We start from the raw sequence: 23,739 nt of genomic DNA on the forward strand, positions 1-23,739 counted from the left end.
GGGCGGGTACAGTGGCTCCCCTCCTCCCAGGGACAGGCACATCATCAGTGTCCCGGTTTCGGCTGGGATGGTTCATTTTCTCGGTAGCTCACACCGAGTCGGGCCCTCTCGGGTTCCTGAGGGGGGCACGGGAAATGGGGAGGGGGCATGGCTGGGACACCTGGCCCGAACGGGCCAAAGGGCTGTTCCGTACCATGTGATGCCCTGCTCAGTTAAGCTGGAGGAACAAGGAAGGGGAGAACCTTCAGAGCGATGGCGTTTGTCTTCCCCAGCCCCTGTTACGTGTGATGGAGCCCGGCTGGCCAGTGGGCAGGGGTGAACGAATCCCTCGCTTCGCTTTGCCCATGTGCGCAGCTTTTGCTTTTCCCCTTAAACTGGCTCTACCTCGGCCCATGAGTTGCCTCGCTTTTACCCTTCTGCTTCTCTCCCCCGTTGCACCGGGGCAGGCAAGCAACGAGCAAGCGGCGGCGCGGGGCTGAGGCACCGGCTGCGGTTAAACTGCAGCAGCCGGCCCAGCACCAGCCCTGGGGAGGGAAAGCCTGTGCCCGCTGCACCCCACGCCCACGGTGCACCCCCAGATCGACCCCGCTGCTGCCCGCCTGGGGCAGCCATCACTGGTGCCAGGCCCGCGCGGGGCTGCAGGGCAGCCGTGGTGGCTTCGCAGCAAGAGACACGGCACCCGTATCAACCCACGAGTGCGTTTTATTGGCCCGATTAACTTTGCTTCCCAGCAGCTCCAATCCCTTCCGCGTGCGCGCCTCAGTCGTCACTCATTTCTTGCCAGCAAGAAAACAAAGCGATAATAAATAGGAAGCTTATTTGTGGGGGGAGGCCCAGGGGACAGCCTGTGCCTGGCCCCGGTCGGGGGGGGGACGGCGGCAGGGGGGCTGCAGGCAGGCAAGCGATTGCCCCACAGCCGCCACGGGCAGGACAGCCTGGTCCTGGGGCCACGCGGGCTGCGGGGCTGGGGGAGCCGCTGTCACGGGGAGGGGGTGGGGGGGATATAGCAATCTCTATTTAATTACATTAAAATAGACTATTTAAAAAAATTATTTCTAGTAGTTAAAAAAATGTGTCGTGGTCCATGGGGCTGCCCCAGCACTCGGGACAGACCCAGCTCACCTCGCCCCCCGGGCAGCCCCGTCCTGGGGGGTCCGGCACGGCGGGCGCCAGGGGCGGATGCTAGCAGGGTGGCCACCGCAGGTGACAAAGCAGGGGCACCGTGCCCCCCGCCAGCCCCACAGCTACTGCTCTGCAGGTCACAGGCAGACCAAACGCAGAGCAGGCATGCTCCCTGCCCCTGCGGTGGGGCCGGACCCCCGCCCCAGGGGCTTAAATGACGTGGCAGCAGTTGAACTGCCCCAGCGAGAGGAGGCTTTCCTTGGAGCCCGGCCGGATTTTGAAGGCCAGGGCTTTCTCACAGAGCGGGAACTGCAGGAGCCTGTCCCGCAGGCTGCCCCCCTTGCTTTTGCCTGGGTCCAGCTTGATCACGCTCTCTGCGCCCCCCTCGATGCCCCCCAGGTCCGAGCTCTCCCCTGACCGCTGGGCTGGGCTGCTGGGTGCCCCCTGCCCTGGGGACTTGTCTGCAGGGCTTGGGAGGGCAGCAGGGGTTGTTGTCTCTGCCCCCAGCACCTCGGGAAGCTCAGCACAGCCACTCCGGGGGGACAGGATGGCTCCCTTTTCCCTGGGGGGCTCTGCCAAGGAGCCCCTAGGCTCTATGTCCTCCCTCCTAGGGGGCTTGGCTCCGGTCCCCCGAAGTGCTGGGGGACCCCAGCCCCCGCTCGCTCCCTTCCCAGCCCAGGCCACCCCCGAGCGCCCGCCCCAGCTCCCCAGCTCGGCCCCTGGCCCCCACACCTCCCCGCAGCCAGATGGGCGGCGGCGGGCATGCAGGAAAGCTCGCATCTGCTCCTGGTTCAGTGAACTGCTCTTCCTCTCCATGGTGCTGGGCCTCCCCTCCTCCTCCTCCTCCTCCTCCTCTTCCTCCTCACAGATCTGCTGCAGGGCGGGGGTGCTCTTGGTGATGGTGGTGTCAACAGCAGGGACCTTCAGCAGGGTCCTGGGGGGCTGCCGGCCACTTGTGTCCCCTCCAGCAGGCAGGGGGGGCAGCCGGGAGCCCACAGCAAGGCTGCCTGGCACCTCTGTGAAGGGCAAGAGGCTGCTGGTGCTGCCCACGGGGCTGAATGTGTCCGATAAGTTGGTCCTGAGAAAGGGGGGGATGCAGGTGTCACTACCCCGCCGGGCATCGTGAGGACTGTAGTAAGTAAGGGGACAAGGGACCAGCTGGGACTCTGCACTGGGGACCTGGGGTGGTTTGGGGGGACAGGGGGCAGCAGAGGGGCTCACCTGCTTTGTACCTCCTTGGCCAGGTTGTAGACAAGGCTGAGGCAGTGGCCCTGCTTCTCCTGCTTCTCCCGCAGCATCCTCTCCGCCAGCAGGAAATACGTGGCTGTGATGTGGTTGTAGCGGTTGGCTTCCAGCGCCCTGTGCGGGACCAAAGGACCCACATCAGCGTGCAAGGGATGCACTCAGCGGGACTCCCAGAGCCCTTCACAGGGGCTCCTGCCTCGGCATCCTGCCCCATCACTCACTCCTGGATGGTGTCCCGATCCGCAATGTTTCCGCACGTCATGGCCTGGAGGATGATTTCGTGCTCCTCCCCAGACACGCGCTTGTGGGAGGTGAGGGGCAGCAGGCAGCGGCTGGCGGGGGATGGGTCTACCCCCTGCAGCCACGCGTGGCCCTCGATCTGCTCCAGGGAGGCTCGCTGCTTCGGGTCCCGCTGCAGCATCCTGGAGATGAGACTGTGGGGGGAAGGGGTGATGCTGCAATCCCGCAGCAGCACACGAACCCCTAATTCAGCTGCTTTTCCTCCCTTTTCCCACCTCAGCTCCTAGGCATCCCCCAGGGATGGCACACCCACCCCCAGGGACAGTGAGTTGGGGTCTGGGGGAGTCCAGTTACAGGGGGAGAGAGATGCTTACTCAGCGCACTGTGCAGAGACGTGCGGGGGGACGGTGTAGCGGCAGTCCATTATCATAGTGAGGGTCTCGCTGTCATTGGCCTCCTGGAAGGGGGGGTGACCACACACCAGCATGTACAGGATGACCCCCAGGCTCCAGATGTCTGCAAGAAGCAGCAATGGTTCAGGTTGCAATCACCATGGCCCAGGAGAAAGCCCCCAACCCCAGGGACCCTGGGGGGGGGAGCCCACCCTACCAGCCCCCAATGCCAATCCGGCAGAGACCAGTGCTCACTGGGATGCTCCTTGGAAGTAACAGTTCTCAGGTCCTGCCCCACAGATGGGGAGACCACAGCCCCACCAAGGCAGGGAAGGACCTTCTCCATCCCCACATCCAAGCAGGCCTCAAGGGGCTTCACCAAAGCAGTTGAGGTCTTACCCCCTTTCCCAGGTGGGGACAGGGAGGCCAGCCCCAAGCTCTGTTCCCCCCCAGGTCACCCACCCATGGCACTATTTCGTGTCATTACTCAGCTTCCCAGCTGCCAAACAGACCCCACTGTGACCACCCCAGTACAAGACTGTGCTGGAGGGGACACCACAGCCACGGGACAGGGACACAGCCGCCATCCAGGCTCTCCAGCTGCCTGTAGCCACGTGGGCACCAGCCAGAGTGGGACTGCTGCCCTAACCCAGGGACAGGGACAGAAGCAGCAGTATCTTCACCTGCTCCTCCTGACGAGTACACAAACTGTCTGCAAAAGTGCTTTTTTTAGGATGCTGAGCATGCCCCAGGGCTCCCCGTTAATACCTTCAGCTTAAGCCAAGTGCCTGTGTTTGAAAATGTCTCATCTGTGACGGTTTTCTCCCTTCATTTCCCTTCGCAGAGCCACCAGCTTATTCTTCTACCAGCTCCACAAGCTATGCCCGTTCTCAACTGTGGAGCCACCTTTCCCTGAGCCAACGCTGGGCTTTTTCCTTTAAGCTCTCATGTTTTGCTTTGCTAAATCCTCCTGCTCCAAATTCCAGCAGAACTGGCTCAGGTCCTGCTTCCCTGCCATGTCCCCTCTGTCCCAGCAGAGCCTCTTGGTGCCCTCAGCCCGGCTCTCCTAGCCCCGGGATGGTCTCCCCAGACCCCTGCACCCGGCCAGGGGAGGAAGGGTGCTGGAAGCCACAGAGAGGAAGCGTTTTTCAGGGTGGGGATGGAGTAAAGGAAACTTTGGGAGCTCCTCCGCCCAAACAGCAGCATCCCCAGCAGGTTTCCTTCCGGCATCACACCCCCAAATAACCACTAGTGCTGGCTTACTGGTGGCTGCACCCTCGTGCTGCTCCTCCCGAGCACTGGAGGATGCCACATCAGGCTCACAGCGTGCTTGGGCTTTTTCCTCTTCCTGGTATGAGCCATCATTCTGTGGCATCTGGGTGGGTGTGGGGACAGCCTCCACAGGGAGGACCACCCTGTGCCAGGGCAGAGCTGGGCAGCCAAGCACCCAAGGGACAGGCTTGCTCCCCGCAGAGACAGCAGTGCTACCGGGGGAGCATGGGTGCTCCCAGTGTAAGGGGGCAAAAGCAAGGTGGTACAGCGCCGGTAGGACCACACTCCCCACAAGGGACACAAGGGCAGCAGGTCCCCAGGGTAAGTGCCAGCTGTGGCTGCACCCCACCAACCTTACCGACAGCCGGGGCATCATACTCATCCCCAAGCAGGATCTCAGGTGCCGAGTAAGCCAGTGAACCACAGCTGGTGGTGAGCATCTTGCCAGGCTGGAAGCGGTTGCTGAAGCCGAAGTCGGTGAGTTTGACCACCCCCTGCTCCTGGAAGAAGACCACATTCTCGGGCTTGAGGTCGCGATGCACCACGTGGAGCTTGTGGCAGTAGGAGATGGCGTGGACGATCTGGGCGAAGTAGTGCTTGGCCCGTGGCTCAGCCAGCCCGCCCTCATGTCGCATGATGTGGTCAAACATGTCCCCACCGTCACCCAGCTCCAGGATGAGGTAGAGCTTGGCATGGGTGTCGATGACCTCGTAAAGGCGCACCACATTGGGGTGCTGGACCAGCTTCATGCAGCGCACCTCTTGCAGGAGCTGCCCCGCTGCCTCCCCCGCCAGCTTACTCTTGTCAATCACCTTGACGGCCACCCGCTGCCCGGTGAAGACATGCCGTGCCAGTTTCACCACCGCAAAGTGGCCCTTGCCCAGTGTGCGCTCCAGGTCATACAGCCCCGCGATCTTCCCCTCGCCGCAGCCCTGCGTCCCAGCCATGGTGGCAATGTCAGGCAGGGACAGGCATCAGGCGCTGTGGTATGGAGGAGCCACTGAGCAATGTGGGGTAAGGGATGGGGCACCCCCAAATATCAAGTCCCGCAGCACTGGGGACACCAGGAGGACATCAGGGTTCCAGCACTCTGGGCACCCCTGACACCCCATCTCGCAGTCTCCAGCATCCCAGGACTGGGGCACCCATCTGTACCCTGGCCTCCAGTCCCCAACACCCCAGACATCCCAATACTCCTATTGGGATCCACTCCTCAGCACCCTAGGGTACCCCAGTACTCCCACATCCAGGTCCCCAGCACCCTGTACACTCCAATACCCTAATTTTCAGTCCCCAGCACCCTGGGCACCCCCATACACCAACCTTTACTCCTCAGCACCCTGGACATCCCCATACCCCACCTCCAGGTTCTCAACACCCTGGGTACCCCAACACCCTCACCTCCAATTTCCCATCACCATGGGCTCCCCCATATCCCACCACCAGGTCCCCGTAACCCCAGCACTCTGGGCACCCCAACACCCTCACTTCCACACCCCAGCACCCTGGACACCCCCACACCCCTTCCTCCAGATCTCCAGCACCCTCATCACCCCCGTATTCCCCCCTCCATACCCTGGCACGCCGGGTACCCCCATAGCGCACCCCCCCTGTCTCTAGCCCCCGGGACACCCCCCTATCTCTAGCCCCCCTGTCTCCAGCACCCTGGGCACCCCCATATTCCCACTCCCACTGCCTGGGCACCCCCTTGCCCCACCCCTAGTCCCCGTCACCACGGGTCCCCCAGTAGCACCCCCATACCCCCGGCAGACGGGGCTCGGCCCCCCCGGCCCCCCGCACTCACCGGGGCGGCGGAGCTGGGGCCGCCGGGGCTGCGGCTGCCCGGGCGCGCCCGCCCCGCTGACGTCAGGGCGGCTCCGGGCTCGCGCCTTAAAGGGCCCCGTCCGCCGGGGCTGAGGCTGGGGCGATGCTCATCGCATCTCCCGGAGCGGCCACGGGCTTGGGCCTTCTGCGCGGCTCAGTAGTGCCCGGGGGGGCGGCTGGGCTGGCATCAGCGGTGGCGAGGCCGCTAATGAGCTAAACGAGCCGCCCACCCGCTTCCAGGAAGAGCCCCCCGCCCCGCCCGGGCTCCCGAGGGTCGCGCCGTGGGCCGGGCGTCCGCCTCGCCGCCCTCCTGCCCGGGGCACCCGCTCACGGGGATCTCCGCCGAGCCGCTCCGCCCGGGGCCGGGGGCGCAGCCCTGGGGCCGCCCCCCCGCCGTGAGCCCGCTTTCCTGGAAGCGGCCCGGCGAGCGGCCGGCTGCCTCATTTAGCTCGTTACCGGCCGCGGGGCCGCGCACAAGGCAGGCGGTGCGCCGGTGGCTAACGAGCTCGGCGCGGCCGCCCCCGGCACCGCTAATGCCTGCCCGGCAGCCCCCGCCCGCGGGCTGCAAATGGGCCCTGATGGGCCGGGCTGGGGGGCGGCAGCTGGGAGCAACACGGGCCAGGGGGCTGGGGGAGCCGAGAGGACGGAGCTGCCATCGGGATGGGGCGCGCAGCAACCCCCCCGGCTTCGGGAGTGGCAGGAGGGGGACGGCCAAGCCGAGGCTTTACTCGGGCACACAGGGCGCAGGAGGCAGCAGGGTGCTGAGCGGGGGGTCCTGTGCACTGAGGGGCCCGGGTGGGTGCTGAGCATTTCCAGCGGCCGGAGAAGAAGCACAGCAGATGAGCCCTTTGCCGGTCCTGTGCCTCTTCTGAAGCATCCCCTGTGCCGGGAATCAGCTGGTGCCGAGGGGCCTGCCACCGCAGCCGGGAGCGGCGGCTCACACTCCCCCGGGGACCTGCTGGGAGGCTGGGGGTGCTCCCTGGCGGCACAGGGCTCAGGAGCTGCCTGGCACGGGCCATTGGCCTCCCCGGGTGCGCACGTCACAGCCCATTGAACCCCTCTCGTGTCTTATCGCCCCCTTTCCCCGGGGGCTGAAGCCACCCAAGGGCAGAGGCCTTTCCAAGAGGAGCCCGGCTGCGCTGCCGCCCTGGTAGCGGGCAGTCTGCGGGGGGCTGGAGGCAGGAGCTGGCAGCCCCTGGACGCTGGCTGTCTGGGCAATTAGCCACCCTGTGTGTGAGTTTGGGGATCCACAGAGAAAGGCGATTCCTTTCTGGCACTGGGGTTTCTAGCAAACAGCTCTCAGATCTGCTGCCGTCAGTACCGGAGGGGACGGTGGAGGCTCTGTGAGCAGCATCTCCCACCACCTCTTTTGGCTGACTATCCATTCCTCTCCCCTAATGAAAAGTTCATGTGTGTCAGGGCTGGGTCCTCCTCCTGACGGGGTGCTGGGTGCTGCAGGTCTGTATCCTTTAGCCAATTGCCTGTTGTACATGTGCCAATGCTGCTTTGAAGCCCTCAGTTGAAAAAGCAAGGACAGGCATGTGGTGTGCTGTGATGCTGCATCTGTAACACATGTCCCCTGCAGCCCTGGCCGGTGAGAGACTGCAGAGGTGCCACCTCCACCAGTGCCTGGCCCTGTGACTGAGGCTGCATCGGGCTGGCTGCAGCTCCCTTTGGGTTTTGGAGCGGCCCTTGAAGGTCTCTGTACTGAGAAGCTCAAGGAGACACATGTGGTGGCTGTGAAAGCCAGCACAGGGGCTGGGGAGAACCGAGTGGCTGGTTCCTCCCTTCCCACAGTGGAGTCGAGCCTGGGACGCACAAGGGAGCTCGTCTGAGAGCGCCTGGCTTCGGGGAACCACATGTTTTCCAAAGGATACATCAATGGGATGCAGCTAGCACAGGTGGGAGCCTGAAAAATCAGCAGATGGCAAATGGTCAACCATTGGAGGGCTTCTGGAGGTTCTGGGCTATGGCAGGGTGCCTGTTAGGAGCTGGGGGGGAGGGCAATATTCCATTTGAGAACCAGCAGAGAGCTCAGCGGTCTTTGGCAAGGAGCCTGTAGCCCTGGTATTTGTCTAGCTGGGAACTAGGAGGTGTTCCCAGCCTGCAGGCTCAGTGGCTCTGCTCAGACACAGCTGGAAAGAGAAGTGGCCTGGAAGGGTGGTAGGGACCGCCACACAGAAACTGGGGAGTTTGGGGCCTGTGGGGATCTGTTCCTCCCCGCAGTTGTGCAGGGTGCAGAGCAGGAGCCCTCCCTCCTGCGCATCGCCCTGCCAGCTGCCTCTCCTTTCAGACAAAGCCTGGTTCCCAGAGAAGCCCACCTACCTGGTAGTTAGCAGAGTCATGTGGCCACAGCACTTAATTAATTAAAAGCCAATATAAGTTCCAGTAAGCATGTGGGGAGGAGGATACTGAGGCAGAAAGCAGGAGCAGCGCTCCCAGCGAGCTCGGTGGAGCAGCGAGCGGCAAGCCCCCTCTCTGCTTGGAGAGGTCAGTGCTTACAATGGGAAGGGTCTGGGGGCATTCAGGGCATGATACCCATGGCTGTGGGGCTCCCCACGGTGCGGAGGGGTCGCTCCTGGCAAAGAGCTGGGAGGTTTTGTGGGGATGGGGAGGTGAGGAGTGGCCCGCACAGCTCTGGGGTGCTGGAGCCCCAAGGCTACCAAAGCAGCAGGCGTGGGGTTTCATGGGACTAGGCTGCTGGCAGTGACTGGGGGTGCCCTCCCCAGCCCCTTTTCTTTTGCTCCCTAAAAGCCTCCCCACTTTTTACAACTTTGAGGCCCCCAAAGCCCACAGCCCAGCCCTGCATCTGCTCTGCCCCAGCTCAGCTCGCCCAGTCTTCCCCCCACTGTGCCTGGTGTGGCCCTCTTCCCCACCAAGCCCCCTCCAGCCCAGCCTCGCTCTCTGCCCAGCATGATACCTTCACCTTCCTCCCTTCTGCTGGACCTCCCACAAGCAGGGAGGGGGAAGCAAACACTGCACTGGGGGCAGGTGAAAACTGCAGGCTGGTCCAACTGGGGGGACATCTCTTGATGATGGTGTCCACGACCCAGGCTGAGGGGGCTTAGCATCCAAACGCTTCCCACACAGAAGCCACACAGTCGAGTGTCAGCGGGTTTTTCAGGTAACGGTGGCACGGAGGGGCTGGAGTCCCCTGCAAGGGCCTTGGTTGTGACATCCAGCCCATTGCCATGGTCCTTAAGCAAAATCTCATCCATACCTGCTTGCTCTGCCAGCCTCCGTGTCACACTTTATCTTCTCGGAGCCTCACATTGTTTATTATGCCCAAATCCTGTTGTTTTGTTGAAAAAGGAGCTGTAGCAAAGCAGTTTGTAAATTCCCAGGGACTCTCAGGGAGATTTCTGTTGCAGCTGCTCCAGCTGCAACGTGCAGAAGGTCTCTCATGTTTCAACCATATAATGTTGCTCCTGACCAATGCGTTGCAAACCTGCCCATAAGGCTGTGTGCAGAAACATGGCTCAGGGGCTGGCAGCTGGATAGCTGTGGGAGAAACTGGGAGGGGGAGGTGTTACAGAGGAGTGGGGCGAGAAGCAGGGAGGTGCTGGGCTGTGAGTTGTGCAGCCCTCGGCACTGCTGTGGAAAAGGGCACAGAGCGAACTGCTGCTGGGTACACAGCTGCCTCTGTGGTAGTACTCAGGGGCCTCGTGAGATCCCAGTCCTGGCTGTTGCCTGCAAGGCCCTGGTTGCATGCCCAAGCCCAGATGCAGACTAGGCAGTGAGTATTAGCTTCTGATCTTTAAAACTAGTGGCATTTCCACACCCTGCGAGCACAAGTGGCTGGCAGGAGCCATGTTGGATGTTTTAGCCACATCTGTGCACGTGCAGGTGGTGAACACACAGCACCGCGATGGTCTGGCAGATGCTGAAGGCTGTGTGTGGGGCAGGGAGACCATGAACTGCCGCAAAAAAGATCGAGCCTCAGTCTGTCCTCTGCTGCTCACCCCTCTCCGCGGTGAGATCATGAATGTGCCCTCATGTAGGGTGCCCTACAGCTCTGGAGGGTCCACATGAAGCTGCCACATGTGTGGTGGCCCGAGAAAGGCTCTCAAGTCCAAGACAGCAAATAGCCTGGCACAGTGGCTGAGGCTGCCCCTCACAGATGCGTTGCTGCTTCGGGGGTGATGGTGGTGGGGTGGAGGCGAGGGCCAGGCTGCCAATGGGCGGGCTGACATTGGCCAGGACCCCTCTGCGCAGGTTGTCCCCCAGGACCATGCTGAACGTGCTGCTGGTGTGCTGTGGGCTGCTGCAGGGGATCCAGGCCATCCTCACTGCTGACCTCAGCTGTGGCCACCTGCAGAAGGTGAGCTGTGGGCTGGAAGGGGCAGACAGAGCCCGGTACTCCAGCCTGCTGCGGAAAGTCAAGGAGGTGTCTGCAGAGCCGGCAGGTGAGTCCTGTGGCCCCCCACTCTCCAGCAGTCCCCCACCAGCTGCTTGCTAGCATGTCCAGGGCCCCAAAATTGAAGTGGGGACCCCATGTCCAGGGTCAGATGCAGGGGATCCCCTTAAAACTATGTAGCTTCTCCTATTGCTGGCTAGCGAAAGCAGCCTGGCAGCCACAGGGAATGGGGCCTTTTTTTTCTGGGGATATACATCCATGGGTAGCAGAATAAGAGCTGACCCCCCCAGCAGCTTCCTCCTCCATCCTCTCCGTATCTCACAGGAACTCTCCCCAGGCTGGGGTTTGAGCAGATGGCCCTGGAGGTCCAAGAAGCCAACGGTGACCTCATGCAGAGAGGTGGTGTGCTGGAACCGCAGGTAACACTCCTGGAGCTGTCCTACAGACACCTGAAAGAGTGGGCAGCCTCCGGCCACAGCAGCCTTCTCTGTGCCCCTGGGGCCAGGAGTGGTTTGGAGCCCACCATGGTGCTGCCTGGGAAGGGAGTACCTGTTCATCTCCTGCTAGGGAGCAGCCAGGGCTGGGCTGGGGCTGTCCAGAGCTGCGAGGGGCTCCAGCACTCAAAGGAGAGTGGTTTGAGGGACCAGACTCCTGCAATCTGTTTAATTAACCTCAAGCACAGCCCAGGAAGCCTCTGCAGAGCCAGAGTTCACTGGGCAGTGCTGTAACTTGCCTGGATTGGCCCCCAGTGCCTCTGTTCAGGCAGAAGGCGCAGCACCCTTCACTAAAATCAAAGCTGTGTTTCAAAATAAATGCGTGCCTAAAGGCCTTGAGACATGCTAGGTGAGGCAGTGGCACCCACAGGGAGCCCACGGGGCTCAGTGGTGATCTCCAACAGCTCGAGCCTGGGCTTGAGCATGACAGAACACTCCACTGCTGGCAGCAGCAGGTTTCAGCAGCCACTGTTGGCTCTCTCCCATGCAGTTCTTTATCGCTAGCATAGTGGTCCAGCACCAAATCTTTCCCTCCTCTTCCTCTCTTTCTGGCAGGCATCATCCACAGAACCGCAAGCTGCAGGTCGCGAAGAGCGCTCACCTCGCCGCTGTGTCCGCCTGCTGGAGTCCTGCCTTGGGCATCAGGTCCCCTGCTGCGACCCCTGTGCCACCTGCTACTGCCGCTTCTTCAATGCCTTTTGCTATTGCAGGAAAATCAGCACCAGCTTCCCCTGTGGCAAGAACTAGTGCCTGTGCCGTGGGGCTGCCTGCTCCTTGCCCACGCATGCTGCCTCCTCCTCTGCAGCTCTAATAAACCAGCCATTAGCAACAGCTGTTGTTGAGTGGGAATGATTCCATGTGTCTGCTTGGGATCTTGGGGAAGAGGGGTAGCGGCAAGGTCAGGGCTCCTGCATCCAGGTGGGCACCATGTCCAAACAGCCAAGGGTGACCCCCATATCAAACCAAATGAGCTTTTTTCCCCCCCGAGCAGCTTCTGCAGGGCCCCTCCTGGCTAGGTGAGCGATCTCAAGGCTGGAAGGTGCTCCAGGATGTGACGTTTCACTTGCGCTGGAGGCTTTACTTGTGTTCTTTTGCCAGTATCGATCATAGTGGCCCCAGGGTGCTTTACACCTGCAAGCCATCAGCCCCAAGGAATCAGTGACCAAGTACCTGCAGCGTGGCTGCAACCAGCACAGACCACCACCACCGCCTCCACCACAGCTGCACTAAGAGGATAAAATGTGTCCGTGGAGACTGTGAAAAGCCCTACAAACCCCACACAAAGGCTTTCAGGCGTGCTGGAGGCCAGCCTCAGGCCTGCTGCTGGGGGAAGGTGTGGTTGTGGGGATGGAAGAGGCGTTACTGCGGGGCGCGGCGCTGCCAGCAGCCGCCATTCCGCTCCTCACAGCCCCGCCCCACCCCCACCGGAGGCACTTCCCGCCCTCGCACTGCCTGCTGGGAAAGGGGCGGGAACAGGCGCGCGCGTAGCGTCACGTGAGCGCCGGGCAGGTCACGTGAGGCGCTGGGGGGTTGTTCACCCGTGTTGTCTGTCGCCGCCATGTCGTCTTTTCCCGAGTTGTATTTTAACGTGGATAACGGTTACCTGGAAGGGTTGGTACGTGGTTTTAAGGCGGGAGTGCTCCGGCAAGGTGACTACGTGAACCTGGTGCAGTGTGAGAGCCTAGAGGGTGAGTGGCGACGGCGCTCTGAGGCGGGCGGGGACCCCCCATATTAAGGGGAAGGCCTGGCCGCCAGGCTGAGGGGGAAACTCGGTCGGCGTGAGAGTGAGGGGGAGGTGAGGGGCTGTGTGGCACTGAGGAAAAGAGCCGATAGCGGCGTTTTGGAGGCGCTGTTCCTTCTTCACCCCTTAGCTGAGCAGGCACTTGGTCGCGTCCTCCGTCCCCCCCGGCTGCTCACTCTGAGCTCAGCTGACTCAGTTTCCCGGTCAGCCCGGCCGTGTGATTGCAACAGTTGATACAGCCATTTAAGGAAGCTTGAGTTCCCAGTGCTTTCTTGAGGTGGCCCTGTAGCTGTGGTGCATGTCCTGCGGTTGTTGGGAGCCTGGCGGGTCTGTCAGGCTAAATTTTTTTCTCCTGTATCAGTGACCTGCTTAACAGTTTTCACTCATTGGCATCCAGAACTTGGACCGCAAAACATGAAGATCAAAACTAAGTCTCTGTTGAAACAGGCTGGAAACATATGTATCTAGAGATGGTTGTTTTGGTCAATGGGATGGTAATTATTGGATAATGCTTTCTTCTAAAAATGCTAGTTATGCATCAGCTTTATCTTGATGATCATTGATGAGTGATTTAAATTAATACTGACTACCTAGAGGGATCCATGGCTGGCTGAACCATGATGGAAGTTACCTGAAGCTGCTCACTCAAATGCTAAGCAACAGAATGGGAGCAGAGTGCTGTCCTGTACCTCAGTCTCTACCTTAAAAATACCCAGGGTGCTTTTACTTAGGACTGAAGCCCCTTTTTGGCTAGACTTCTTTGCAGCTCTTTGCTTGCAGCAGTCTCTGTCATTCTTGCTTTGGAGCCTGGGGCCTGAAAGAGGGAGTCTTTCTGCACCAAATAGCTTGCTCCTCCGCCCCCCCCAGCCCCTACTTGCCTTCTGAACCAAGTTGCATAAACCTAGCTTGGAGTGGTGTTTTATGCGTTTGAAATGAGTTAGTTTGGGGTTCCTATATGTCTTGGTATTGTTACTGTCTTGTCCCTGACAGCTCTCTGGTGATGGCTGCTGCTGTCCTACTTCTTGAGCTTCATTCAGAGTCTGAAGGCTGTCCGAATTTCGCTGCCAATCTCCTTCCTCCACCACTTTGCTTTCTGTGCCCCTGACTAGTGTGCCCTTGTAGAGGGATTTTGCTTCAAAGGAACATTGTTCTTGATCACTTACATAGGTCTGTGGTCAGACCATTTCTTTTCTCTGTCCCTTTAGTTCTGATTTTCCTGTTACAGTACTCATTTTCTGTGCTCCATGGACTTTTTAACATGCATTTTTTCTCAACCAGATGCTTGTCTGCACTAAATCCAGGCAGTGGCTAGCTTATTAGCAGCCAAAATACGTGCCTGGGCATAAACTACTCATACATTCTTCTCCACTGTTTCTGTTCTGTCTTTGCCACCGTGTCCTGCCTGCAAGTCTGGTTCTGCAGTTAGTCCCAGTCCTGGAGTGAATACTCACCTTGGCCATGGAGAAGTCACGAAGGACCCAGGCTGTTCTGGGACTGGCCCTGGGAATCGGGTATCTGGCTGGTCACGGGTATTGGCATTGTTTGGAGGATGTTGTGCTTCCAGGTCTGAAAGGCTGCTCCCTCTGGTGTGCTTGGATCAGTCTGGAAGCACAAAGGAATTAAATTCTCTGCTTCAGGACTTGAGCTGACAGCTTAGTGCTGCTGGAAGGAGGAGATCATGCTTTTCTGCATGATCCTCGTCATTTCTGCTTGTCTGATCACAAAGTAAGCCGATTCCAGCTCTTGCTGCTTGATAATCATACACAGAGCCAAACAGGCTTGCTGTGGTCAGGCAGGCTCCTGAGCTGGCTTTAAGAAAGGGCAGGAAAACATGACAAGGACCAAGGGCAGGGTGACAGTGCTGTTTTGGCTTAAGTTTTGTCTTGAAACCCTCCACGATAATATGCTTAATCCCTTCTTTCAGCCCCAAAAGTCCTGGTGCTCTGGTTGTTTCTCAGCCAGAGGTCCTTGTGTGCTTACACCTGTGCTGGGTATCGCTTGGAACATGCTTAGCTCTCTCTGTTGCAGCCAATTCCTGCTTCTGACACAAGGTGTCAGTGAAGGACTTGGAGCTGCTTTCCTCTGCTTCAGAGGTGTGAGCATGGATGTGTTCTTGAATGGAATCTGTCTTGGCTTACCAAATTTATGAGTCACCCAGATGTCTACTGTCAAAAGGGTGGTGAGCTGTCTCTAGCTCCTAAAAGCTGTGGTAGCCTGTTAGAGGTCTGGTATCACCTCTGGAGAATAAAGAGCTGTTGGACAGTAGTGCTGCTTCTAAGCAGCAGAGTTCAGGCTGGGCCTGGAATGTAAGTGACTGACAGGCTTTACTCTTGGTCTGCACTGCTTTGTACTGCAGAAAGTATGTGGAACCCGGGAAGTCCACAAAAGCATCTTCTTTAGAAATAGGAATTTCTTGACCTTTGGGTGAGTGGTCATGAGTCTGCTGTTGCTAATATTCCTCTTGCTTCCACGGCAGCAGTGTAGAAACAGATTTCTTTCTGACCTGCTGATGCTATGAATGTGATTGGTATGGTGAAATCCAGCAGCAGGCTGTGTTGCCTTCTCGCTGGGTAACAAGGCTGCAGAATGGCCAGCTGAGAAGTGGCAGGTAGTTGGCTCAAGCTTGTTAGTGTGGGCCTCTGTTGGGAGAGGCTTTTCAGAGGCTGTGTGTTTCCACCACCACTCTGGGGGTCCTAGTGCTGCTGTCCGTGCAGTTGGCTCAGCTGGGGACTTGTACCTCTTATGGAAACAGTGGTGTGCGCATGGGAGGATGGAATGTGTCCTGTCTTTGGCTTAAGCTGTATGTGGAACTAGTCTCATGCCCCACAGGAATTTGTCGTGTTTTATTTGTGCATCTCAGCCTGCAGGTATTGGTCTGGTGTGGACTTGTCCTGTGAAAACTCTTCAGTTTTCAGTCCTTGTAACCCCAAAGTAGTGGTGGTGTGTCACATCAGCTTGGGGAAGAGCAGAGTAACTGTCTGACCCCCAAAGATGTGTTTAGGAGACAAAGGGTGGCTAGCAGAAGAAAATAAATGTGCCCCTTTTAGAAAGAAGGGATTTCCAAGACCGGGGTTCTCTCATCTCCTTGGTTTGGTCCACAGGCTTCAACAGTGAAATTGGAGAGCTTGAAGCAAGTAGGTCACCCTAGACTGCCTGGCTCCATGCCAGCTGGAGTCCACGGTGGTCTGCCTGAATGGTATCCTCATGTGTGCTGGACCTGTGTTTCCTGTCAAATGCATCTGTAGCAATACATAGTGAGCACTAAACTCTCAATTTAGGGTGGATGGCATGGAGTAAACCACGACTGGACAGGTTGATTGGTTGTTTTTGAGTCTTGAAGAGTATTTCCAGAGCTGTTCTGTGTAGTCTTTGCTACCCAGAAAGGATGTGCTGCTTTCAGCCAGCTCAGGAGTGGATTGATAAGATTTGCTGTCTTAAATGCCTCTTCTATATAAAGACATGCACTTCTCCCCCACTTTCTCCTCTTCTGTCTTTCTCCATGCAGAGGAGTGGTGATGAAATATCTGGAAGTATACTGAGCACATGTTTGAGCCACTGCAGGGTGATGTGTGTCTGTCTTCCTGTTGTCTGACCACAGAACCAAAGCAATGGCCTGCCTAAGCAGGGCTGTGGACTCTTACCTCCAGCAGATGCATGTTGGGGAGCGTGTCCTCTGTGTACCAGGCTTCTGCCAAGTGCAGTGTATGCTTTTGTTTTCATGGTCCCAAGGGTCCTTTTTTTTCCCCTGGAGGCTGCCTTTGCTTTATGGTGTTATGTACAGGGTGTTCACCACATCTTTCGCTGAGAGGAGTGGGAAAAGCTGTGCTACCCTTCTCTCTTCCATTTTATCACTGTGGTCCTGGAATTTGGGCCCCTAAAGGCTGGAGCTGGGCTTCTCTTTCAGCTTAACGACATGGGCAGCGTGCCTTCTCTTGTGTAGAGAAGTTGCATTGCTGTGAGGGCTATAGATTACTTCCAAGAGTGCTTTTGGCGCTTCATTCCATGGTGAAGCTCATGATGTTCTCCTGGGTGTGTGGGGATCCTTTCCTATGCGTCTCCTTTGCTGTATGACCAAGCAAGGAGAAGCCACTTGATGGTCCTGAAGTGTGGACATGCTTGGATCTATCTTCAACTCTGAATGGTTCAGTCTGAACCCCAAACTGGGTGGATATAGAAACCAAGCCATAATGTGGTCGGGAGCTTTCAAAAGCACGATGATGATGCTCTCTGGCTCCTGACATCTAGAAGCCCCTTGTGAAAAGCTGACCCTTGCATGCTGGGACTGTGCAGGAGGACTAGCCCTGTCCCCAGGAGCTTTCACTTGCCAGGTAAGGCAGGGCATATGGGAACAGTGAGACCCAAGGAAGGTGTAGACCATTCCTGTCCTGTGAATGCTGGCTGCTCATGCAGCAACAGAGCAGTAGTCAAAAGGCTGTCCTGCTAATCTTGGTGCTTTGTCCTGTGTCCCCCAGTGTAACCACAGGCTGTAACTGGTTAAATCAGCTGTCCTATTAAAACAAGCTCAAGGAAAACATGATTTATTGGAAGAAAGATGGCACTTCCACAGCCTGCTAAATCATGGTGGCAAACAAGCCCTGTGGTCTCTGGCTTCCTGCAGGGTTCAGCAGAGGCTCTTTGGTGTTTGTTCTGGCCTCCTTTACTGGGCAGAGACCTGCTTCATAGCTTCTGCTAGCTAAACTTCAAGCAGCAGCTGAGGTCAGCTTCTCAGCGCTGCTGGAGCTTCAGCCCTTGTTTGGGTCCTGCCCCTCATCAGAAGATGATGCTGTCTGGGTTTCCTGGCAAGTACTACTGCTCGGCAGCCTGTCAGTGCTTTCGTCTTGTTTTTCCTCTGCTCTCGGCTATTGCAGTGTGAGACTGCTTTCTGCTCTGTTTCTCTTTGATTCTGAATGACTCGTTGCCTCTCTGTTAAACTGCTGCCTAGGGGCCAGGCTGATGTCCTGTCAGTGTGCGGGACCTCTGAGGTTACAGCTGACTTAGTGCAGCTTGCGCTTGAAGGGTGGGGGGGAACAGTACGTAGAGGTGAAGCTTACTGGAGGTGCAGGCAGATTAGGAGGGGTTACCTCACCTTTTGGAAGGATCTGGAGAGGGCTACCTTGTTGAGGGGCTTCTAAGGAAACAAAACCTGGCTGTGCTGGGTTGGAAGTTCTGGGGAGGTTGAGTTCAACTCCAGGAAAGGCTAGGCTAGAAATACAGGCTGCTGTTTGGTGCTGAGGACATCTCAAATGGCAAGGTGAAGAGCTAGAGGTGAGACTGATAGGGGAAGGGGCCAAAGATGATGCTTCTCTGTGTCTAGCTGTGGCCCAGAGGAATTTGCTGCCTGACAGCAGGGGAAAGGGGGCATATCACTGCTGGTGGTATGCAACCATGGAAAAGGTCCTAAATTCTGCAAGGAATGAAGGGTCTCTGGGTGCTTCTTGGGTGAGATTTCAGAGAATCGGCTTCAGGAGTGTCTGGTTGGGGGCTATAAAGAGACCAAACAGACAGCAACAAGCCAGGTGGTAATGGCTGCAGTCATCTGAAGGGAGATGTGGGCGATGTAGGTATCTGCAGACTGCTGTGTAATCCCTCAGCTGCTTTACTGCCTCAGGCCTGGGAGATGGCAAATGATACTTTAATTTTTATATATGCGGTGATGGCCCCGGGTGCTTTGGAGTGAGATGTCAGGGTTACAGCAGATAATTGTGTGAAAGCATCAGTTCAGCTTGGAAGTTGCGAAAGCTAGTTCTGTGCCTGGGTGCAAGAAGAGAGATCTCTCCTTGCCTGGAAGTGCTTGAGCCTTTAACTTGATTCAAAATTCTCCAATGGAGTTATGGGAGGATGCTGAAGAAGGAAGGGGTGGAAGTACAAGCTGGTGGGGCCATGAGTCACTCTGAGTAGGGTGTACAGGCTGGGCTTTGATAGCTGACAGTTGTCTGAAAGACAGTAAAGGCTCGATTCCTTGTTATGACAAAGCAAACTTGCAGGAGAGAATAGTCATATTACTGTGGATCTGAAGTCTCACAAGAAAATGTCATCTGAAATGTTGAGGTGTTGGCACAGTGGTATGTTGAATAAAGCTTCAGTCGTGTTTATGCCTCATGTACAGCCAGCTGCATCAAAAACAGAGGGCCCGATCCAAGTGTTGAAAGGAGGTGGCTGTAAGTACATGTCACTGTAATCTCTAGCGCTACCCTACTTGAATACTCAGCAGAAAAAGGCTGTTGTTCTGACAGGCTGTTGTGTTCTTGCATGAGGCAGCTTTCTGGGAATTGTGACCTGGCCATAGTTTACTAGCTTTTGCGGGGGAGGAGAGAGAACAAAAGTTGTGGTAATTCAGGCACACCCTTGCCAAATGCTGGCTCAGTCACTTTCTTTAAGTGTGTGAACCACTTGAAAAAATGCCGAAACAGGCAAATGTACCTCTCAAAACTGGTTGCAGGGTTGAGGCAGTGTGCTGCTGTTAGCATCTGGAGGAGCTCATCGGGTGCTGCTGGGCTCTTGGTGCAGATCTCTGCTTTTCAGCAGGCAGCTGGGGAGGAGGCATGGTAGAAGACTCGCAGCAGCCAGTGTCTTGTCGACATGCAGCGTGTGGGATCTCTAGCAGCCGCCCCTGCTGAGGTGCTGCTATTGCTGCCAGAGGCCAACTCCAGCTCTGTCTGAACTTGCGTTAGGAAATAGGAACTTGAGCTTTTGGAGAGCTTGGGGCTTGCTCAGCAGTGGGTCTATTTATTAGTCACCATGCTACTGGGACAGCTCTTCTGGCAGGGGATTTGTGAAACCACGGGATTAGTTCGTTCTTAACTGAAAAGCCTGGCATGTGAATAGTCCTATTAAAAACTCCCACACCCTCTTGGTAGGGGCTCAGTGACTGGCCCAGCAGCTGGAGGAGGATAGGCTCATGTAAGGCACTGGTACGCCATAGGATGCATTGAGTCAGGGTTTATAAATCCAGTCCAATTTTTGGAAAATACTGTTCTGTTCTGTCTGCTTGGATGCTAGGAGATTCAGAAGAGTTTAGTTCCTACAGTTCGTGGCTGGCCTTCCCATAAAAATGAATTCCAAGAGTTATATAAATGTGGCCCTTATTCCAGTTGCAACATAATGTTGTGTTGGCTCTTGTGCTGTGGAGTTGGGGGGGGCACCCTCCTCATCAAGCAGGACAAAATGCTCTAGCCAAGCAGCTCATGGGAGCTTGCTCAGAGCTGTTTGAGGCAGAGGCTGCAAGGCACAGCATGCAGCTTTGTGTGACTCTGGTCTAAATGCAATGCAGCTCTGAATTCCTGGAAGTGGATGGTACTGCAAACTCTGTTTTGTGCCACCTGGTAGCAAGGTGGCTTCTTGCAGTCTCAAAAGTAAGAGCAGAGTTGCAGGTTGTGATGACACCAAAAGGAGCCGATGGTTTTGAAGTAGCAGAATGGGAGTTGAGGAAACAAGGTGAAATTTCTGGCAGCTTCCTTACGACCTGGTAGGATTGCAATAGCTGCTTCCTCTCCAAGGTCCTGTATAGCTGCAAAACAACCTTTTGGGCAGGCTTAGTTTTCATTGGAGCTCTGCACAATTACAGAGGACTGCAAGTAGAGGTGTATGAATGTAGCTACAGCAGTCCCCTGTGCCTTCTCCTAACAGTCTGATTTTTTTATGGGTGTAATACTCTCACCAGGACCCTCTCCCTCATATTCACTGAGCAGCTGCTGAACTTTGCTCCATGCTTTCTCTAGCCTCTTGCTACAAGTAAAGGAGTAAAGCCCTGATAGTGAAACTTAATTTCCACTAGGACTCCAAAGATCATCATCCCAGAGCTTTCAAAAGAGGGTCTGAAGCTCGTTAAGATGTAATTCTGGTAGATTTCCCCTCTGTAACTGTATCTTAGCTTTCAAAAATCAAGCAATTGCAAAACAGATGGGTGAGAACTCTTTGTGTGCCGGGTGCTGCCTGTGAGCTGGGCTTTTTGCAGGGTTTAGGAAGTGATTACCATCAATAACAGTCCTGTGCAGGCTGTGTGGAGGTGAGCGGCATTCTGGATTTTGGCATGATCCAGTGTTTGTGGCAAGGTTCATGTTGAAAACTCCATTGTCCAAGTTATCCAATGTTTTCCTGCCTCGAAAGTGTGAGTGTAAGTTGATAATGTTTGGTAGAATGGTAGCTCATTCTGCTGCATCCAGGATTCCTTACTAAAAGTACCACCAAACTCGCCTGTAAACCACTGATAAACATGGCAGAAACTGAGTGCTGTTAAGTCTCTGTCCTTTTCCACCCTGTCTCTATAACCACTGTGTTACCTGTGAGACTTAGCAGTGGTAAGTCTTAGGAATTAAAAAGTGCTGGATCAAAAACATCTTCACTAGATTCCTTTGGAAATACCCAGAAGAGCTGAAGTCAGCTTGAAAGCCATTTGACCCTTCCATCCCTCAGGCTGAGGACAGTATTGCACTGTACAGTGCAAGCTTGGTTTGCAGCCCGATGCGGAGGATGCTCTCCAGCTTGTGCCTGTAGGTGGGTATAACATCAAAAGATCAAACTCAAGCTTGGCTGAGTCCTTGGTCTGTCCTCGGTGCTGTGGATGCTAACGCCATAATGCTGAGGACTTCGTGGTTCAGTGAAAGGCAGCCTCAGTGCTCCTGCTTCAGAGAAACCAGGGAGAAATGTCTTTTTTGTTTTTTTTTTTTTTGTTTTCTCTGGACAATGTGTTCACATCTGGTTTGACTAAACTCTTCCAGCTACTCTCCTTCGCCCATAAAGGTCTTGAATCCTTGTGAGGGTGCTTACCTAACTGGCTTTCTGAGGTGAAGCTGAGGAGAGATGAACATTATGTACCAGTGCAACTAGTAGTGCTTTCAGGAGTAGGATTATATGACGTTCCTCAGTTCTGGATTCAGTTTTTCCATAGAGACGCTTAAATGCTTTTGGCTCAGATAGGACTTTTATCTTCACAGAGCTCAGCATGTTGTGGTTGCTTGTTGGCCAGAACTGCAGCTTGGTTGGGCACCTGACCTGCAGTAAGGGTAGCAGAGGAAACAAAGGTTTCCTCTACTTGACACTGGAGGAGGGGAAGGCTTCTGAGCATGTTCCTCCATCCTAGGCAGGGGTTGCCTACCTTACAAGACAGAGTTAAAAGCCCTTCCTCTTCACCAGTCCCTCACTTCTCTTTACCAGTGCAATTAGCTGGACTGACTTGATGATGTAATACCTAGCTTTTTTTATAATGTCAAGATTGCTGTTTGTGTCTTTGGCTTTGAAAGCTTTTCAGATGCCTCCACATCACTAGTATCTGAGGAAACTTGCTTGTAGGTGCAGGTAGGTTCTCAGCAGTGATTGCTTCAGAGAAGCCTGCAACCAGAGCCCTTTTGGCTAGAGGAAGTGCTTAAATTGTTTCTTTTTTCTAGATTTCTAGCAAATACTTCTTAGAAAAATAGTAATCTTTCACCTTGATCAAGTACAGTGGACAGCTGGTACAGGTGTGTGCTCAGTTACACAGACAATGTTACGGTTTCATCTTTAAGATGGGGCAAGGCTGGTATGCTGAAACACTGATCTTTTCCAGTGTTTGGATAGTCCATGGTAAAACTGAGCACAAATCTGAGTGTATGACTAAATACATGGGGTTTATCTAAATGATCTTTCACAGAAGAGAATGCCATAAAAAGTGCTGAGCAACAGCTGTCTTGGGTGTGCTTTAAAAAACCCATAACAACGCAAACCCAACAGAGTGGAATATTTCTTTCCTTTTTAGACTTGAAACTGCACCTCCAGAGCACAGACTATGGAAACTTCCTGGCCAACGAAGCCTCCCCACTCACTGTCTCAGTCATAGATGACAAGCTGAAGGAGAAGATGGTGGTGGAGTTTCGTCACATGAGGAACCATGCATATGAACCCCTAGCAAGTTTTTTGGACTTCATCACGTGAGTACCACCCGTTCATGAACAACATTTGAAACACTGGTGTTCTTACTGACTTGAGGGCTCTCTGAACAGCCTTCTACACTTAGCCCAGCAGCTGCTGTGTTTTCTGCGGCTTCTGGAATGAAACTGTTTTGGTTGTATCTGGAGGTCTCAAACCAGCAGCAGAGTATTGCTACACTGTTAAAGGCTTTTGCTCCCAGGCTGTGTATGCTTCATTGGTGCAGCTACTTAGCTGCCTTTTCTTGCAGAATTGGTTCCATCTTTATTAAAGCTGTTACTTACCCTTGTCACTTGTGTTACAGGTTTTTTTTAAAATGTGATCCTGCTGCAAAATATATGCATGCTGTGCACATGCCTGACAGCAGTTGCATGCTGGTTCTGACCCACTGAGGTCGATCAGCCTTTGTCAGGACTGTTGTGATCCTGCTGTCCCATGCCAGGGGCTGTAGGCTTTCCTCTGACCCTGTCACAGACTGGTTCAGGGAGTTGAGCTGGCCAAAAATTGAACAGTTTTTCCCTTTTGGGGTTAATATTTGACTAATTTGTTTTTCTTAGGCAGCTCAGCGGGATCCAACAAATGCTGGCACTAGGGGAAGGAAGGGTCTAGAATGCACAGCAGGGAAAGACAGGGCTGCCACAGCCTCAGCATGTCTCTGCCAGAGCATGAAAAGACCTGGGGTGTGTGCGCTTCCACAGCAGGTTCAACTGATGTGAGAAGCTTGAAATAGCATAGTGTTCTCTCAGGTGTGTTCTCCTAGCAGTTTTGCACAACCCGCTGCTTCCCTGTGTGCTGCTCTTGTTTCAGTTGGTAATGAAATGAAATTGCTAGCCTCAATGCGATGCCAGTTGTGCTAGTTTGCATCTGAAACATGGAAGTAAAATTGCCCTTTTTCCTTTCTTTAGTCTACTTTCCTGTAAGCTCTAGTTTGTTTTGCAAACTGCATAGCCGATGACTGCCTTCTCTAACCATCAAGGAGATACCTCATGGACAAAAGTGAATTTCTGGTTCAGCAGAACATGACTTTAACTTGCATCTCTGAGAAGAAGATTGCACTCTGTTCTTGGGTAGGAACTTAATAAATCAGCATTTGTTTATTTGATACAGTGAGCTTGGGCTAATCACAGGCACTCTGACAAGTGTTGTTTAATC

The 23,739-nt window shown here is 55.4% G+C and overlaps 3 protein-coding genes across 5 annotated transcripts in view; 2 read left to right on the forward strand and 1 right to left on the reverse strand.

Moving 5' to 3' along the window:
- Window positions 1–684: 684 nt before the first annotated feature.
- LOC130159484 (SNF-related serine/threonine-protein kinase-like) lies at window positions 685–6,538 on the reverse strand. Of its 2 annotated transcripts, XM_056361185.1 has the most exons (7): window positions 6,076–6,538; window positions 5,084–5,252; window positions 4,630–4,771; window positions 2,982–3,123; window positions 2,589–2,801; window positions 2,344–2,481; window positions 685–2,200 (listed from the first exon to the last, which is right to left on the reverse strand). In XM_056361185.1, the coding sequence occupies exons 2-7, from the start codon at window positions 5,216–5,218 to the stop codon at window positions 1,333–1,335; spliced, it is 1,638 nt and encodes a 545-aa protein (XP_056217160.1). In that variant the 5' UTR covers window positions 5,219–5,252; window positions 6,076–6,538; the 3' UTR covers window positions 685–1,332. The 2 variants fall into 2 exon arrangements, with proteins under 2 accessions (XP_056217160.1, XP_056217159.1); XM_056361184.1 differs by having other exon boundaries at window positions 4,630–5,252; window positions 6,076–6,537.
- Window positions 6,539–7,797: 1,259 nt separating this feature from the next.
- AGRP (agouti related neuropeptide) lies at window positions 7,798–12,197 on the forward strand. 2 transcript variants are annotated; one of them, XM_056360917.1, is made up of 4 exons: window positions 7,798–7,996; window positions 10,311–10,501; window positions 10,777–10,871; window positions 11,502–12,197. In XM_056360917.1, the coding sequence occupies exons 2-4, from the start codon at window positions 10,327–10,329 to the stop codon at window positions 11,691–11,693; spliced, it is 462 nt and encodes a 153-aa protein (XP_056216892.1). In that variant the 5' UTR covers window positions 7,798–7,996; window positions 10,311–10,326; the 3' UTR covers window positions 11,694–12,197. The 2 variants fall into 2 exon arrangements, with proteins under 2 accessions (XP_056216892.1, XP_056216891.1); XM_056360916.1 differs by lacking the exon at window positions 7,798–7,996 and adding an exon at window positions 8,142–8,585.
- Window positions 12,198–12,437: 240 nt separating this feature from the next.
- ATP6V0D1 (ATPase H+ transporting V0 subunit d1) overlaps window positions 12,438–23,739 on the forward strand; it is a 37,048-nt gene continuing 25,746 nt past the window's right edge. The window contains exons 1-2 of the mRNA XM_056361002.1: window positions 12,438–12,634; window positions 22,418–22,589. Of these exons, the coding sequence (XP_056216977.1) occupies window positions 12,505–12,634; window positions 22,418–22,589 (302 nt within the window). The 5' untranslated portion in view covers window positions 12,438–12,504. The remainder of the gene's footprint in view (window positions 12,635–22,417; window positions 22,590–23,739) is intronic.

Source organism: Falco biarmicus, chromosome 15 (assembly GCF_023638135.1).
Source record: "Falco biarmicus isolate bFalBia1 chromosome 15, bFalBia1.pri, whole genome shotgun sequence".
Classification (NCBI taxonomy): domain Eukaryota; kingdom Metazoa; phylum Chordata; class Aves; order Falconiformes; family Falconidae; genus Falco; species Falco biarmicus.

Coding starts and splice junctions, on each gene's coding strand:
- LOC130159484 (XM_056361184.1), bottom strand. CDS start 5,218: ATGGCTGGGACGCAGGGCTGCGGCGAGGGGAAGATCGCGGGGCTGTAT. Junction 2,802..2,981: donor GTCTCTGCACAGTGCGCTGA/GTAAGCATCTCT, acceptor TTCCCCCCACAG/TCTCATCTCCAGGATGCTGC. Junction 2,482..2,588: donor GATCGGGACACCATCCAGGA/GTGAGTGATGGG, acceptor GGTCCCGCACAG/GGCGCTGGAAGCCAACCGCT.
- AGRP (XM_056360917.1), top strand. CDS start 10,327: ATGCTGAACGTGCTGCTGGTGTGCTGTGGGCTGCTGCAGGGGATCCAG. Junction 10,502..10,776: donor GGTGTCTGCAGAGCCGGCAG/GTGAGTCCTGTG, acceptor CGTATCTCACAG/GAACTCTCCCCAGGCTGGGG. Junction 10,872..11,501: donor GTGGTGTGCTGGAACCGCAG/GTAACACTCCTG, acceptor TCTTTCTGGCAG/GCATCATCCACAGAACCGCA.